Genomic DNA, 17,287 nt, shown 5'->3' with positions numbered 1-17,287 from the left:
TGGTCCTAGTACATTTCGCGAAGAGTCTATTAGATATCAACTTTCATGATGTACTTAGTGCGAATTATAAGCATTTTCTTTTGCGACCGGGGCACCTATAACCAACATGAGGGAAAGAAACTTCGAAAAGTGTAAAGTGATACAACAAGGAACAAACAAAAATAGATGAGCATGCAAAAAAAAATCCTGTCTAAGAACGAGACCGGAACATCATATCTGCCGTCGCAGGTAGTACAGGCATAAATGGAAATAGTCCCTCTTTGATCTCTATGTACAGTGTACAAATTTGGCGTTTATTTCTTGACCTTGTCAGGGTCCTCAAGGATGCCCTCAGCTTCCAGTCTCCGTCGGGCCTCTTCGAGAGCCCATGTTTGTATACTATCGCAATTGTCAGTATTTCAGTTGTGCGAGGGGCATAAACGCCAATACTTAGGCGCTACGTCGGGATATGGATTGTACGTACGAAGTATCAGGCTTGAAAACGTATGCAACACCAGCGACCAAGAAGCTTCCAATGAATCCGTAGTACCAGATGTTCTCCCAGCCTTCCTTCACGTACTTCTGGCCGGGCTTGATGCCGAACAGCCAGCCGGTGGGAGGATCATAGTGGTCACCGTGGTCCGCGGCATAGAGGCTGGATCGAGTTGAGAATGCCTGGGTGTTCTGGGGCTGGCGTAGCAAGCAGCGCGCCCGGAGGATGTGCGACAATGGCCGAGCAGTCATCTTGAAGATGGGGGTGAAGGAGGTTGGGGCCGATCGAAGGAACACTAGCGTGCGAGAAAATTGGTGGGAGTCACACGAGTGAAAATATCCCCTTGAATTCAAGTGGCAAGGACGATCTCAATTGATATGTTGCCTCTTGTAGGAGAGTGGAGGGGTGCTTCGGCGGGTTGATGTTGAAGCCGTAAAAGGCCGGGAAGCTGTCCAGTTATCGCGCTAGTCTACTTTGGGCATTTTTCTTGTCCGCCTTTACACCTGCCATTTAAGGCATAAATCTGCTCCTGCCTTGAAAAATAGGTGTCAGAACTATACACGCGACGCGTTCTTATCACATCTGGTCCTCTCCCCCAGGCCGCCTACAGGGCGCTGGACTCGCCATTCGTTTCATCTTTCCATATACACGAACATCAAAAGTAATTGAATCGGTAAATACTCTCTTTTACCTGGTATGTTTCATCTCGGACCCCCAGTTCATCCCCATTTCTGACATTGTCCTGCTACAGCTTCGCGCGGAATGTATCTTTACCAATTTTGAGCGCGTCCTTGGATATTTCCGAATCGAAGCAATGGCAACAAACAATGCATACCCCATATCTTCAAACTCACGAACAAAATTGGACGCTTTTCGCTTCCAAGAAGGCGAAGTAGTTCCCGACGACGCTACTTCGAAAGACGAGACGAAATCAGTTAATGGGAGCAAAGAACATAAGAGCTCGGGCTCCAACGGCGCAGCAGATGTGATGCAGCCGTCATCTGACAAAGGATGCCCTCCGCCTTGCGAAGCTCAAGCAACGGAACCCCAAATACAAGAATCAAAGCCAATTAAAGAATGCCCTCAGACTCCGGGGAACAGGATACCTCTAGCGGACTTGATCAGCAACGCTGAGGATTCGTTTGATCCCGCGCCAGGCCCGGAGGTGACTCCAGTCGAGCATGTCATCTGGCAGCATGTGCCTGCCAGCTCCAACCCAGACACCTCGTCCCAGACACCAGCAGGTCGTCGCAGGAAGCGCCGGCACAGTTCTTCGCCTGCTGGCTCTCCCTCGAACGCGAATAAGAAAAAGGCGGAAAAAGAAGCCCTTGACCTTCATTCAATACAAGCCCTCTTCAAGACACCGCAGCATGATATGGCTGCTGAATTGTGGAACAACTACATGGATAAAAACATGGTTGATGGCCCGGATGACCTTCCACCGCCGCGGCTCGCAAATCTTCTTTCTTCTTCCCCCCAGACACCAGGTTCCGGTAGAACAAGTCGAGACTCCTCGGGGCTGAGACGTGCGATTAGCTGCACCACCAATTTCCCCACATCTCGGACAAAACGACGACGAGTCAATAGACTAGACGTTGGTCCCAATCGCGGCATGTTTCAAAGAGCTAACAGCAATGTGGAATCTGGAAAATCTAAGTCATCAAGGATCAACTATCTTATGGAGAAGATTGAGAAGAGTATACACATGGCCCCTGCCGATGCGGGTCCACCTGGATCGTCGCCTCTACGCCAACATATGGATGCGCGACGTTGTCGATCGTCTTCACCTACCAAGGAGCATAGGCTTTACGAAGCTGACGAAGAAACCGCTGAGTCCCCATCTGCATCGCTTGAGAAAGTAAGACCTGGGGAACTGCCTGTTCTGCAAGAGTCGTCCTCCGAGTTCGGAGACGATGATCTTGATCAAGATCTGATGGACCTGGCCGATGCCTCAGAGGATCCTTTCATTGAGCCGGCACATGCATCTAATGAGTTTGCTTCTCTGGGATCCTCTAGCTGGGCAGACCTTGCCGCAGAAAAGTCTCGTTCATGGCAACCCAAAGAGAATTCAACACTCAACAGCAAACCTCCCATACCCCATAACACTACGATTAACGAACCAGAAGGCGATGAATTCGATGAATTTGAAGATGAATATGACGATATTACCGACAACTTGCAGGAAATACTTGCAAAATGCGACGCAAAGCCCGTCCCGGTCAATCCATTAAAGCCAACTACCACTGGACCATATTTGCAGAGGTTAGGTGCAATGAATGTCCCAGTAAATGACAGTATGCATAGCAAACCCCCAACCGACGCACCTGTCAAAGCTGAGGTGGCGTCATCGGATGATGAGTTTGATGATGATTTTGACCTGGAGGCCATTGAGCAAACTATGAAGCAAGCAGGTGAAGGAGGACCGGCCTATGTTAGTCACTCTTAGTGGATTAATCTTTAAATACATGCTAAGACAGTCAAAACAAAGAGGAACCTAAAAGGTCGACAAGCTATCAAACGTTACCAAATCGTTGACATCACGAAAAGCACATATGTTACTTCGAAAGGACGTACTCAGCCAGAGCAGGTCAGATGCCTTGCCCTTGCCCCGGATATAGCCCTGTCCGCTGACTTTAAGTACAGGGTTTGCTAGTTGAAGACGAAAAAACCCGAGACCGCAAGGTTATTATATTGCGAGAGTCATGGTTTGACACTCCCTGCAGCAAGGACTCGTATATCCACCTGGTCGGGGACTTCAATGCAGCGGGCCAATGCGTTGTGGATAATTTGAACCACATGATCATTGTTCACCCCGACCACCTCATTTCTGCTACGGTCGTAGCAGACTCGATAGACTGCCAGCGACGAGCTGTCCTTCAAGATCGAGTCAAAGTCATTGGCGCACTCGAGCGACCGCAAGCCTTCGGGGTCTTTTTCCACGAAGTTTTCCAAGAAGCCCTCAAAGCAAATCAATGGGATATGGAGTCGTTGAGGACATTGGTCGAAACCGTCATGGGCAGACACATTGAAGAACTGTACTCGATTCAAATGAGTATCCCTGAAGCTGTGGAATATCTCATGAGCAGGATGCCTGCTGTTCTCGACTGGGCAGATGCTTTCCTGCATCTCAAGCCACAGGTATGTCTCACGGCCGATGGAGGCCTCTTTAGGCCAAGAATCCTTGCTAAAAAAAAACATCGATAGGCCAAGTCTGTGGTGGAAGACCGCAACAGCTCTAAGCTTAACTTGAGTATCAACAAACTGCTTGAGGTAGAGGAGCACATCTGGTCCCCAATGTATGGCCTCAAAGGCAACATTGATGCGACGGTACAAGTCGCTTGTCGCGAAGATAAAATGGAGAAGACCCTAGTTGTTCCGCTGGAGCTCAAGACTGGACGAAGGGATACAAACCAGTCACATAGGGCCCAAACAGCTCTATACACTCTACTTCTGTCGGATCGCTACGGTAAGTGCTGAGATGCTCTCTCGATCCCCGATCCTCTTTCGGCTAGTTGGCTAGTTGCTAAAAATCGTTGCAGATATCGATGTCACATTTGGGCTTCTCTACTACCTCGAGTTAACAAAAACTCTCAGTATCCGTGGGATCAGACACGAACTGCTCCAGATGATCCAGGTGCGCAACCACCTTGCTGGCTATATTCGCGAAAGGCAGCAACTTCCACCGATGTTGAAGAAAGCTCGTCAGTGTATTCGATGCTATGCCAAGACTCCTTGTCTCATTTATCACAAGCTCTCCGAGGATGGCGATGGCGAGACCAGCGCACTTGGCGAGGATTTCGATGCAGCTGTCGGTCATCTAAACAACGGTGATAGGGATTTCTTTCGTAAATGGGATGAACTTCTGACCAAAGAGGAAGGCAATCTCGTGAAGTTCAGGCGGGAACTTTGGACATTGCTGAGCAGCGAGCGAGAAGCTCTGGGCCGATGCTTCGGAGATGTCGTTATCGATCCAAATTCTGTGTATGAGGAGAACACTGGAGCAAAGATCAACCGCTACAATTATACGTTTGTCAAAAGACAAGCGTCTCCTGGTTTCTCCTTTGCTGAATCTCAAATATCTGTCGGTGAACCGATTGTCATTTCGGATGAAAAAGGCCACTTTGCTCTCGCCAACGGATACGTGGTGCATACTAGTTCATCACACATCAAGGTTGGTGTGGACCGGAAACTTCACAACGCACGATCAAAGACGGCTGGCTTCGACGCAGTCACAAATCAGTCTTTCAGGGGAATCATGGAGATCGGGAAAGAAGAGCCTGCTGCTCTGGAAGACCCAGGTGAAGAGCTCGTTTACCGGATCGACAAGGATGAGTTCAGCAACGGCATGGCCATTGTTCGAAATAACCTCATCTGTATGATGGATAAAGACTTGTTCCAAGCGAGGCAGCTTCGGCGGCTCATTGTTGATGGGGAAACGCCCACCTTCAGGACCACATCATCTTCGTACACGATCTCCGATCCTGGCAATCTCAACGTTGATCAAAGACAAGCTATTGATAAAGTGATGAGCGCTAAAGACTATGCCCTTGTCCTTGGAATGCCTGGGACTGGAAAAACCACAACGATTGCCCATATCATTAGGGCCCTTGTTGCACAAGGCAAGAGTGTTCTTCTTACATCTTACACCCATACTGCAGTGGACAATATTCTACTGAAGATTCGAGACGACAACATTCGTGTGCTGCGTATAGGTGCGACCGCCAAAATTCATCCAGATGTTCAGGAATTTGCCGATCTTGCCGCAATCCCGAAATCAACCATTGAAGAACTCAAGGATTCTTACGAGAAGCCGCAGGTCGTTGCTACTACATGTCTCGGAGTCAACCATAACATCTTCAACCAACGCATCTTTGATTATTGTATTGTCGATGAGGCGTCACAGATCACTCTCCCAGTCTGCCTCGGTCCCATTCGTATGGCAAGGACTTTCATCCTGGTCGGTGATCACTATCAATTGCCGCCGCTTGTGCAGAATAAAGCCGCGCAGGAAGGAGGACTTGATGTCAGTCTCTTTAAACTGCTCTCGGATGCACAACCAGATTCAGTGGTCAACCTAGAGCACCAGTACCGCATGTGCGAGGAAATAATGCTACTTTCCAATACGCTGATCTACTCGGGTCGTCTCAAATGCGGTACGCCGCAGGTTGCAGCACGATCTTTGGTTATACCCAACATAAACGCCCTCGAGAAATTCCATATCGGGGACTTGAGCCATGTTCCGTCACAGTCCCAACGAGAAACTTGCCCAGGTACCCCTAGTAGGCCCTGCTGGCTCCAAGATCTACTGACGCCATCTGCAAAAACGCGCCTGGTCAACACTGATCCCATCGGCCCTGCAGCCCTCGAAATAGCACAGGGAAATCGAGTCGTGAATCACATGGAGGTCTTCCTCTGCACGCAGCTTGTGGAGTCATTCATTGCCTGTGGTATTCCCGCGCGCAACATTGGTGTGATCACTTTCTACCGCAGTCAACTCTCGCTCCTCCGTCAGAGCCTGCGACACTACACCCCAGATCTAGAAATGCACACTACAGACAAGTTCCAAGGTCGCGACAAAGAGGTCATTATTCTGAGCTGCGTCCGCAGTAACGCCGAAAACAACGTCGGCGAGCTCCTACGTGACTGGCGTCGTGTCAACGTCGCCTTCACCCGCGCACAGACCAAGCTCCTTGTTGTCGGCAGCAGATCCACTCTCCGTGATGGTAACGAGCTCCTCTGCAAATACGTGCGCCTGGTCGAAAGCAAAGGCTGGGTTTATAACTTGCCCAGCGGAGCGATAGACAGGCATTTCTTCCCTTCTTGCACCACACAGTCGCAGCTCATGTCTCCGGGTGCGGCCTCGACTCCTGGCTCTGCCAAGGGCAAAGGTAAGGGCAAGAACAACCCACCTGCTCGTTTTTCCCGTGAGCCATTGAGCCCATTAGGTTCCCGACAAGCAGCGACTGGCCTTCGAAAGCCTTCAAAGACGGGTGCAAAGTTGTTCAACGGCACGAATGTGGTTGGGAATCGGCCCATCCTGCGAGACATAGTGAATGACCTGACGGGCTAGTATATCATGTTTCAATCAAGGTCCTTGTTTCTGCTCTTGGACTGCAAACCGAGGTGTTCTGTTTTATTATCTCACGCGACTTGGCGCGCTGGTACGGCCATTCGTCCTACATGTGTAATGTTTTGGGCTCGGCGAATACATGAGCACCCTATATGTTAATTTCAATTAGCACTGCGGCCTGTTGGTTATTGGCAGTCAAATGTTACAATGAGATTTGGTTTCTTTTATTGCAGAGCACCGTAGTCTGCAAACAATCAATACGCAAGACGCTCGATATTCCGCTTCTCAATGAAAAGAATCTACCGTAGGAATTGATGAAAGAACAAATTGTATTCAAGTAGGCTACAATCCATGTGTACCTACTGCAACACCCCGATCAGAATCCTCCTCATGAACAATCCCCCTTCGAAATTTGGAATACACATTCACAAGAGCAAAGACCTTCTCGACATCCTCCGCCATCTCTCCTTCTCAACGACCTCCTTATTTCATCATGATCCTTCGAAAAAAGTATTCAAATTCACGACTGTTCCAGAGAAACAGCATATCTGCCCGATTCTACTTCGAGACTCGTGCCTTTTTCGCCTGGTGTCCGTTCAAGTAGGTTCGATCTCCATTAGGGCTGAGACCCCACCGGGGATGGTTGTTTGGGTTGGCCACAAAGTTGGTAGGCACAATGTTCTCCATAAATTGAAAATTTCTCTTGCTAGGTGAAGCGGCAGAAAGGGAGGAAACATACTGCATGTGCTCCTTGGGCGGGGTGGAATACACTGCTCGCATTTGCTGGGTGGGCTGTTGAACTCGGTGAGCTGCTGAAGCTTGGAGTTGCTGAGTTTGTTGCATCACAGACTGTATGTGCTTCTTGGTAGGGGTAGGATAAGCTGATTGGGATTGCTGGGTTTGTGGCATCACAGACTGCGCACGCTGCTTGGGAGGGGTGGAATAAATTGCTTGCATTTGCTGGCCGGGCTGCTGAGCTGCTGAAGCTTGAAATTGCTGGGTTTGTGGCATCATAGACTGCATGCGCTCCTTGGTAGGGGAGGGATAAACTGCTTGAAGTTGCTGGGTTTGTGGCATCACAGACTGCGCACGCTGCTTGGGAGGGGTGGAATAAATTGCTTGCATTTGCAGGCCAGGTTGCTGAGCTTGTTGCGCTGCTGAAGCTTGGAGTTGCTGGGTCTGTTGCATTACAGACTGCATGCGCTCCTTGGGAGGGGAGGGATAAATTGCTTGCATTTTCTGGGCGGGCTGCTGGGCTTTCTGGGTTTGTGGCATCACAGACTGCGTACGCTGCTTGGAAGGAGTGGAATAAACTGGTTGCATTTGCTGGGTGGGCTGTTGAACTCGCTGAGCCGCTGAAACTTGCAGTTGCTGGGTCTGTTGCATCACAGACTGCATGCGCTGCTTGGGAGGGGAGGGATAAACTGCTTGCAATTTCTGGGCGGGCTGCTGAGCTTGCTGGGTTTGTTGACTTGCATGCTGATGCTGATGCTGATATCGGTATTGACGGACTTGCTGTTTGTGCTGATCGATCTTGTATTTGAATAGATTAAACTGCTGCTGGTACACCTGACACTGCTGTCGGTGGATCTGGAGCTGCTGTTCATCCCCGGGTTGCTGCTGTTTCAGATGAGCTCCCTGTTCCTGAATTTGCTGCCATTCAGTACGAAGAAACTGCTCTTGGCTTCGAAGATGTGCTTGGATTTGAAGCTGCTGTTGACTGGGATGGGCCGCTGTCTTGTTGGTGACCCCGGTTACTGGAGTCGTCGGGGTAGGGACACGAGTCATAGGGGCAGGAATTGGTGTCATTGGAGCAGGCGCAATCTTTGGAAGAGGTTGTGGGACTGGGGCTAGAGTTGTCTTGCCCTTCGCCTTGCGTGGGGTGCTTTGCGCCTTTGTCTTCTTCTTTGTATTGTGTAACTCGTCATTTTGCTTCCTCTTGGGGGCCCGCTTGGCGTTCTGCTTGGGTGGTCGCTTAGCAGGTTGAGGGCACGATTTGGCTTGTGGCAAGGTAAACACCTTGACCGTACCAGGTGCCGAACCGGATGTGGCAGGAGCTACTTGGACGTCTGGATCAATGGTGACTGGAGCAACGTTGGTGGCTGGGGCATCAGTGGCATCAGTGGCGGGGGTGACTTGAACAGCTGGGTCAATGGTGACCGGGGCCTGTTGGTTGACTGGAGCATCAGTGGCGGGAGTGAGTTTAACGACTGCAAGAGGAGGACCCAGGTCGGCGTTTTCGAGAGACACGAGGGTATCCAGCGGATAGACTGTGGTCGGCGGCTGGTTGGCGCAAGTGCTCTGTGTGGTCACATCATCAGCCACGATGGGAGTAGGCAATTCAGGGCCAAGCTCCAGGTGATCCTCAGTCAATGGGCCAATGACTGGGTCTACACCGAGTTCACAAAAGGCCTCGTCGAAAGTGCAGCCGGCAAACTGGTCGTTCTTTCCTTCGAAACGATATCCTAGGAGCACATGTTAGTTTGGTTCGATAGCCCTAAATCAGAAGATGTATTACCATTGGCACGAGCAAGTTCCCAGATGGACATGCAGGAACCATCCTCGCGGAAAATTGACTCGGGTACTTTCCATTCGTCGAGACCCAAGAGAGCCTTGGATGGATCTTCATCATAGGACACCTCGGCAAGGGCGTCGAGAAAGTATTGGGTAGGTTCCTCCATAACGGTGGGGTCCTCCATAACGAATGATAGGATAAATGTGAATGAGAGTACAGGTAAAGTGGGTTAAGGACGGTGCAGAAAGGAAAATGGAAAATATGAATAAAGTGTGTCAATTGCTGGAGCGGAAGCAAGGACTAATAGCTATTACATAGCTAATTGTATGAAATGAATGGTGGTGAATGTATGGGGTAGGGAATGTGTGGAGAAGAAATGCAACAAGTATGAAGGAAGGAGAGAGAAAAGAAGAGAGAGAAAGAAACAGGAAGGAAGAAATAGGAACGGAGTGTGGGAGGTTCGTCAGGGCAAAGTCATGAAGCACCTCATGGGGTAGGCGTCAAAGGGCAAGGGCTAGGTCAGGGTTCAGTCACTGATGCCCCCATCAACTCCCAACATAAAGTCATCCGACCACCAGTTCCGTCGCCGTTTTGGGATTGTTCAGGAAGGGCCATAACCGTAAATCCGTCCCTTCCTTCCACGGCCTCTTTTCCCAGAGCAGCGACGGAAAGCGCGAACCAAGATAGATTGCTGACCTTGGTACTTTGCCTGGGCAATGTCAGTCCCCTAACCATACTTTTCTTTTTTCGAGACTTACAATAAATTGAGGAACAGCTGCATGATCCACCGGGACGATATCAAACCATGCCATTTTAAGCTCATCAAATCAGAGGCCTCAGAGGCCTGGATTTCATCTTCTGGAACTGCATAACGACTCAGGTATGGATCAACGTCATCTTCCCCAGATACTCGCGGAGAAGCCATTTGAACCATGGCAATCCATTCGGACAGGGCGCCACAATGTTCCTGGAGATCAACTTCCGACATTTCCTCCAGTACCCCGTTGTAAAAAGGTGGAATGAGTATTTGCTCGTGATCAATTTCCTGTGGCTCGCAAGTCATCAACTGAGGTTGAACCTTGTTGATCGGCTTATTTACTGCTCCTACTGTTAGTATATTGCTGGTATTTCCTTTTTTTGGGGGGTTCGAAAGCATATTCACCGTCATCTGGACCCGGATTGCTTTCCAGGTCGTGGAAGAGCCAGGCCATTGATTGCGTCAGAACATTGGTGAATGCCCAGACGATTCTTTCGAACCCTTTTTTGCCATGTAGCATCGAGGGTAGCCGTAAGTTCAATTCTACCACTAACGACATGATTAGCAACATTCAACCAGCCCATTTGCTCTGGTTGTACACACAGAATCTTTCCTTTGCATGTTTTCTGCCGCCGCTGCGGAAAGGCTTGCCTGTGAGACCTGTTCGCTCATAGATCTCCTTTCCTAATTCCATTCGAAGTACTCCTGTTTCAATTTAAGTCAACTTTCGGTTCCGCAACAGCAATACTCTTCCAGCCGCAGCTTCAAGGGAACGAACCATCTTGGAGTGTGAAGACATTATCGGAACCCGAGCGTCCTTCGGATATCATCAAAATATTCCCTATATCCCAAATCAGATTGCCATCTTTGATGAAATTGACTCTCTGGGCACAAATGTCTGATGCTTGCGCAGCTGACAACCACTCAAATATGGAAGAATTTTTGGATTGAACTGGTGGAGGCACAATTACCTGACTTGATATATGTATTGAAGAAATCATGCTCAAGCAGAGCCAAAGGAGTCATAAAGACTCGTGCATATCGAGGTTTCTCCAGTTTGGTCTCGAGCGACGGCTTGATCTGTGAGTAAAGCTCCTTTGGAAGGATAACCTCGGCCTATACCCAATTATCAGTCAAATGTCCTTTCATCTCTCAGATCAAGCCACAGGCCACCTACTGAGTGTACAAATGCATGATTTTGGATCGTTGAAAAGGGCGATCTCTTGCCCGGGATCTGCTTTGGGTCGATGAACGCCGGCAGTTGAGCGACGGTTGTGAAACACTTTTCACGACGCGATGCGTCATCTACTTCTTCAAACATGTTTTCTCTGATAGCCTTCAAAGTGCTGCTTAACGTTGACAATCGCAGCTCTTGAGATTCGAAGGGTTAAATTTCAGCCGAAGGGTGAGGTTCGATTAAGCTCGGGCTTATCGGACCCATAAGGCTGCAGCTATCAAACGTTCCACATTCCAATTTTGAATTGGAATTTGAGATATTTTAACAAGGTGTCCATATAGGGATATTATACGAAAACTATATATATTGAGTTTGAATGGCATTTGTATGTCAAATCAAGACATAGGGTATCAATAAAATATCAACGGCCTCCATATTGTAATGAGTATAATGACTCAATGTAGCCTTGCACTTGTATTAATTCATAAGATATTTCAAAGTTGAACTTAGAGCTCAGTTTCACTTATTTCCATATTAAAATTCGCTTCAAAGACTTTTATCATATTATATGACCATGGATCTACTATAGAGCAAACAAACCCACTGTCAATTAGAACATAATGCATCGCAGCAGTGCCTATGCCATACAACGTAGGGCTCTAGAAACAAGGCGTGTAGAGTAATCAAAAAGTAATTGTAGAGTGCCTCTTTTAGCCTAATCCATTATGTCCATGGTGTGGTTCCTGATGGTGTTCCTTGATATGTAATGATGTGAAACGCATTTCAATGTTCTTCCCTATAGATGGGCAAAATATGTACTATACTCACTGACTTGTTGCCTGTTGCTTCCTTTCATCCCGATTTCTCTCTCAATATTCTGGCAATTGAAGCGCAAGTTGGGACGCAAAATCCAAATCCAATACAGTAGGCAGAAAAGGTTGGGTGCCTGAGGCGACCATCGTGATGGCGGCAACACCCGATAAGGATTCCCTGGCAGTATCGAGCTGTCCAAAGGCGGTATCCGAGTACTCTCCAATTCCGACCGTCCATCATTCTTCGAATAGCATCGAGCCTGAGCTGCTAGATCCTATCGCTTCTACTTTCGCTTCTGATACTGCTTCTTCTGCTGGTTCGAATGCAGGTGGACCTCCAGTCTCGCGCCAATTGCTAGAGGAGGAAGACGAAGAGATGGCGCCCGCTCCGCGTCGCGAGCTCCTACACAAGGATCACTTTCCAATCGTGTTTGGGGGCGTGAAGACTCAAAACTACTTAGATCCCCTTTCTAAGGGACCCGGCTCTCACACGTAAGTCTGGATTTTGCGCCAGATGCTGTCGTTCATTTACTGACAAGGGTCTGGAACTGCAGGATCCGCACTCTTGCTTGGAACCCCACGGGCCAGCTGATTGCCACTGGCTCGGCAGATCGCACTCTACGAATCTGGAACCCCGAGCGTCCTCATGTACGATACTCTACCGAATTGCGTGGCCACACAGCTGGTATCGAGAAGGCTCTTTTCAACCCAGTCCGCGATGCGGAGCTGGCTAGTTGCTCGGCTGATGGTACAGTGCGCTTTTGGGATGTGCGCTCCAAGACATGTGTGAGCCGTCTCGATGTTGGCGGCGAAGCATTTACACTCTCCTGGTCTGCTGACGGCAGCACAATGATCGTCGGCAAGAAGGTAACCATGCGCTGCGCTGCGACTCCGCACACTTGATCTCTGTACAAAGTCACTAACATACGACATGTAAACAGGACGACACCTTGATCCCTATCTCCGTTCGATCCCCCTCCTCTCCTACCACCCACCCTGATGGCGTGAATGCTCTCAACCTTCCCTCCTCTACACCCGGCGCAACCACATACACCGCTCTCGACCCTCACCCTCAGACCGTCCAAACAAATGCGACAACTTTCTCCTGGTGCATGCCGACACCCGAACGTCCGGAGCAGCATGTATTCGTGACGACTGGCGAAGGCAAGGTCAAAATCATGTCCTACCCTTCCTTTGATATTATGCACACCCTCAACGCCCACACCTCAGCCTGCCTTTCAATTGCGCTTGCCCCAACAGGCCGATACCTCGCAGTTGGCGGAAGCGACGCTCTCATCTCGCTCTGGGACACGACCGACTGGATCTGTCGTCGCACTTTGTCTAGTGAGAATGGTGGCGCCATCCGTGGCGTAAGCTGGAGCTTCGATGGCCGCTACATTGTGGGCGCATGCGATGAGCTTGGGTGTGGTGGGAATGGACTGGAGATCTTCCACGCCGAGTCTGGTGATAATGTTTACACAATTCCTACTGCTGGCATCAATGCTGGTGTTTCTGCTGTTGCTTGGCATCCCTCTCGCTATTGGCTGGCTTACTCAACTACCACTGATGGACCTGGTAGCTCCAGCGCTGGAGGCTTGAAGATTGTCGGTGCTGCTGGTGGTGGCCTATAGATCCGAGCATTGTGTTATCCTTCCTCTTCTTCGGCAAGCCTTTTTTTCTTTTGCCCTAACCTGATGATGTAGATTATTGTCAGAAATTTATCATGAATGGACGTACTGAAAAAAAAATATATATTAAAATGAGTAAGATCAATAGATTTCTTAGCATTTTGATGTAATATTGTAGTAATTGGTTATTAACATGAATTGATAGGTTCCAAATACTCCGATTTCAACCGTATGAGTGAAGAGTTCCACCCCAAAAAAGACCGTTCATTCGTTCGTCATCAAATCATTCAACAGCAGAGGCTAATAGAAAATTCTCCGCTGCCACCTTACTCGAATATTGTGGCAAGAGGATTGCAAAGGGATGTGCAGCTCCGTGGTTGGTAAATCGACCTCGGGAAAAGAAGGTACTCAATCCAGGAATATCGTAATAAGTGACCCCAATATTTGTGGAACTAGGAGACCAATGCCTCACGTATATGAATCTCACCCTGGGGCGGGGAGGGGGAGAACGAAAGCAAAAGAGAAGTATCCAATAGGATGACGACTTGCTTCGAGTCGCATGTGAGATCCCGACCAGGATTGTTAAAGGCCTTGATGGGTTGTTATAGTCAGTGAGAGCCTAGGATCTCAGATTTTGAGCAGGTTGAGGGAACACAAAGCCCAGCGCCCCATGTCGTCCGTACGGCGACAACATGAGAGGTTTTATTTGTTGCAACAATCTCAAGCTTGATGAGTTGTTGACATCGGGGACTATCCAACCAAGACCCTTTCACAGGAAGTATATCCACCACGTGTTGCGCTCAAGATGGCCGCCAGTTCTGCCAGCCAGCGTTGGTCCCATTTTCGCCCTGGATTTGAGTACTCAGCATTTGAGCCCATTGGGATTCACTGAAAGCCTCCATGTTTAGATTTCCAAAGTCCTCGTTGCCCGTTTCTGGATTTGGGGTGGGAAGGTCCCACGCAGAAGGCACGGAAAAGATTCCCGACGCTCCTGTGGGAAGTGACGGGCTATCAGAGCTGCTTGGATAAAACCGACCAGCCATAGAACCCAAATCAGTGGCCTGCGGGTTTGTGTTTCCTTGTGGCATGATGTTTGGATTGACCTTGTCAAAGGATGGGGCCGACCCCTGACTCGGATATACCGGGTTCGTCGTTTGATGCTTGTTTGCGGGTGATGGGTCGTCGGCACCGTTGATTGAATAGGAAGTGTTGGAGGATGAATTCAAGGTTGAGGGGGTGGGATGGTCTGATGGTGGGTTATTTCTATCGCTGAGGTTGCCGAAATCAGGTGGGAAGTCCATGTCCATATCGACAATGGCCCCTGGGGGTCCGGCTTGATCCATGTTTGGAACTGTCGCCCGAGTGGAAGTTCCCGAAAAATGACACATGTCCTCGCCATTAAAATCTGATCCTGCGTTGAGCTGTGTCGTTGAATCCCTGCTCCGGTTAGGGAGGGACGTCGTCAACCCGGTAGGCATAGGCTGTTGATTGCCACCGCGATTGGTACTGTATTGGGGAGATTCATTATTCGCGGTCCGCTGTGTTTGACGGACGTCATACATAGGAGTACATTCGATATTTTCGTGGCAGTATGATTGCTAGCGAGAATGCGATTAGCTTCGATGAGTCCTTGGGGAACAAGCCAGGGAAACATACTACCATCGAATGTGCAGCACCCATGTTGGTTTTCTGTCTATCGTCCAAAGCGCGAATGCCAGTTCCATCAAGATCCACATCCAATTGAACAAGAAAGGACTCGGTCAGAGGGTTTTTGTTCTTCATGGCGTTCAGAGCGGAGACGAGAAATTGCAATGAGGACTGGACACTCGAATCCTCTGGTCGGGATTTGAGATACTGCACAAAGACACGAGCAGCAATATAGAGACAAAACGACATGAAAGGATTTAGCTGCAAGGTGTTAGGGCAAAAGATTCTGGGCAAGAAAGCTCAATAGAAACTTACGTTCGTCAAATCAACGTGGCTGATCATCTTCATGGTACTCGAAATCTGGTTCGCGGCGACAAGGCATCTGCGCTTGCTTTCGGTCGTAATCTGATTCGGCATCTTGTTCTTTTCGGCCTTGAATATTGCCGCTTGGTGAAGACATATGGTTGAAGTATGGATGCTCATGTTGGCGAAAACGACGTTCACATCCGACATACCACTTGGAAGTCGGAGATGATCAGGCAACGAGAGCGAAATATGCAGAAGAATATTATCATGGCTTCTGTGGCGCTTCCAAAACTCCCCATTGAGGTCATGATCGTTATCTTGGGGCTGAGGCCGATGGATGTGTACGAGGTTACGACCGAAAAGGCTTGCCAAAACCATCACGCATGCAAAAGGGGCTAGTGTAGAAACACCATCTCCAGTGATGATATCGTTCAGATGAAGAGTTCGTTGTGGCTTGCTCTTGGTAAAAGATTCTTCGGATGCGGGGAGGTTGGTCCTGATCTGATTATTGTCAGCCTATCACCCTCTACGTCATGAAGAGGGTTTAAAGAAGAGATACTGACATCGTTCTCATCAATAAGAATGGGCCAACCGGTTCCAACACTCGAATATCTATCCGTGGCAAATGCGCCCCAGAAGACCCTCCTGCGTTCTTCGCGCTCTGTCCAATCTCTCGGTGGTAAAATGGATTGCTTCACATCGAGACCAACACCATCAAGCCGATTCAATCCCAGCATCAGTGCTAGTCTTGCAGCTTTACCAACGCTCAGCCAGGCTCGTGGGAAGAAGATCATTCGGAATTCATATGTGCCGATGAATATCCATGTTTGGCAATGTGCTAAGCTGACGATGTTCTCTCCGAATCCTTTCATTTCGTCCATCTCGGCATATTTGCGTGCCCGCTGGTAGAAATGATTATGCAGAAAGAAGTATTTGTCACTGACGGATGCGGCATTGCACCATATAATGTATCGCAGGCAAACCGGTGGTCGCATATTAGGGGCGAGAGTCAGGGCTGAAAAGTAACGTGGGCGGTGGATGATGGGCATGGTTGGATAGATTTTCTCAAAGAATATAGCTTCTCTGTACGGCACCACTGTATTAGAAACCAGTTCAAGTAGAAAGCCGCGTGAAACACGTACAGTTCATCGATCACGTCCTGTGAAGGAAGGGGTTCCTCCAGTCCTAAACTGATCAAGTCCCATTGAGGGTTGCCGCCACCCTGAGTGGTGGGTAGCGGAGGATATAACATTTGACTTGGCTGGCCTGCGTCGCCCAAAGATGAGAACGAGTTATCCACATTACCTCCGATGCCTCCCAGTCCTCCTAGGTCCGAGAGGTCAGGCAAATCCAGTATAGATTCATCGGCGATGGGTGCTGTAAATGCATTCTCCAATGGTTGAGGTGGGGAGGTTCGTTGGATGGGTTCCGGATCCTGGCCTTTGAGAAGAGTCTCTACTTGAGCTGATACAGTCATGATCATTAGCATACGGCTCACTGTCAATATAGCATTTGTGACCATGTTCTCAACGAGTTCGTACCTAATCGCGCTTCAAGCTGCTTGACATATCCTCGTTTCGGACCACTCTTCTTGCGCACTTCATCGTAAGAACACTCATGTCCCAAACGTGAACAAGTCCCACAGCTCGGCCGTCTCCCATCACACCTTAATTTCCTCCTCCGACAGACAACACATGCGATGCGCTTGGGGCGGGGAACGAAGTTCCCTTCTCCGGTGCTAGTGCTTTCGGCAGCGGTGCCACTTTCAGCGCGCATGAATTCCATTTGAGACGGGTCGGATTCTGCGGAATATTGCGACAGTTCGGGTCCAAAATTGGACGGCGGAAGTGCCGCCATAGCGGGCTTGATTGTAGATGATGTTACGATGCAGTGGCTGAGTAAT

At 49.2% G+C, this 17,287-nt stretch overlaps 6 protein-coding genes across 6 annotated transcripts; 2 read left to right on the top strand and 4 right to left on the bottom strand.

Moving 5' to 3' along the window:
* Positions 1-80: 80 nt before the first annotated feature.
* N7517_006928 (uncharacterized protein) lies at positions 81-723 on the bottom strand (the record flags this gene model as incomplete). Its single annotated transcript, XM_056724658.1, has 2 exons — positions 81-378; positions 464-723. The coding sequence occupies 2 exons, from the start codon at positions 721-723 to the stop codon at positions 294-296; spliced, it is 345 nt and encodes a 114-aa protein (XP_056580908.1). The 3' UTR covers positions 81-293.
* Positions 724-1,286: 563 nt separating this feature from the next.
* Positions 1,287-6,542, top strand: N7517_006927 (bifunctional ATP-dependent DNA helicase/ssDNA endodeoxyribonuclease DNA2; the record flags this gene model as incomplete). The annotated part of the gene is made up of 5 exons (XM_056724657.1): positions 1,287-2,903; positions 2,946-3,059; positions 3,116-3,610; positions 3,677-3,938; positions 4,012-6,542. 5 exons carry the CDS (start codon positions 1,287-1,289, stop codon positions 6,540-6,542), a joined length of 5,019 nt encoding a protein of 1,672 aa, XP_056580907.1.
* Positions 6,543-7,100: 558 nt separating this feature from the next.
* Positions 7,101-9,241, bottom strand: N7517_006926 (uncharacterized protein; the record flags this gene model as incomplete). The annotated part of the gene is made up of 2 exons (XM_056724656.1): positions 7,101-9,007; positions 9,061-9,241. The coding sequence occupies 2 exons, from the start codon at positions 9,239-9,241 to the stop codon at positions 7,101-7,103; spliced, it is 2,088 nt and encodes a 695-aa protein (XP_056580906.1).
* A 335-nt stretch (positions 9,242-9,576) lies between these two features.
* Positions 9,577-11,135, bottom strand: N7517_006925 (ribonuclease P protein subunit p40; the record flags this gene model as incomplete). Its single annotated transcript, XM_056724655.1, has 7 exons — positions 9,577-9,766; positions 9,816-10,155; positions 10,220-10,363; positions 10,418-10,519; positions 10,593-10,655; positions 10,786-10,930; positions 10,992-11,135. The coding sequence occupies 7 exons, from the start codon at positions 11,133-11,135 to the stop codon at positions 9,577-9,579; spliced, it is 1,128 nt and encodes a 375-aa protein (XP_056580905.1).
* An 819-nt stretch (positions 11,136-11,954) lies between these two features.
* Positions 11,955-13,434, top strand: N7517_006924 (uncharacterized protein; the record flags this gene model as incomplete). The annotated part of the gene is made up of 3 exons (XM_056724654.1): positions 11,955-12,295; positions 12,358-12,670; positions 12,745-13,434. 3 exons carry the CDS (start codon positions 11,955-11,957, stop codon positions 13,432-13,434), a joined length of 1,344 nt encoding a protein of 447 aa, XP_056580904.1.
* A 797-nt stretch (positions 13,435-14,231) lies between these two features.
* N7517_006923 (putative C6 transcription factor Prf) lies at positions 14,232-17,241 on the bottom strand (the record flags this gene model as incomplete). Its single annotated transcript, XM_056724653.1, has 6 exons — positions 14,232-15,029; positions 15,088-15,339; positions 15,394-15,885; positions 15,948-16,467; positions 16,527-16,848; positions 16,926-17,241. 6 exons carry the CDS (start codon positions 17,239-17,241, stop codon positions 14,232-14,234), a joined length of 2,700 nt encoding a protein of 899 aa, XP_056580903.1.
* Between the last annotated feature and the right edge of the window lie 46 nt (positions 17,242-17,287).

Source organism: Penicillium concentricum, assembly GCF_028827145.1.
Source record: "Penicillium concentricum strain IBT 3081 chromosome Unknown utg000002l_segment0_segment0, whole genome shotgun sequence".
Classification (NCBI taxonomy): Eukaryota; Fungi; Ascomycota; class Eurotiomycetes; order Eurotiales; family Aspergillaceae; genus Penicillium; species Penicillium concentricum.
This window is presented reverse-complemented; position numbering and strand designations above follow the sequence as displayed.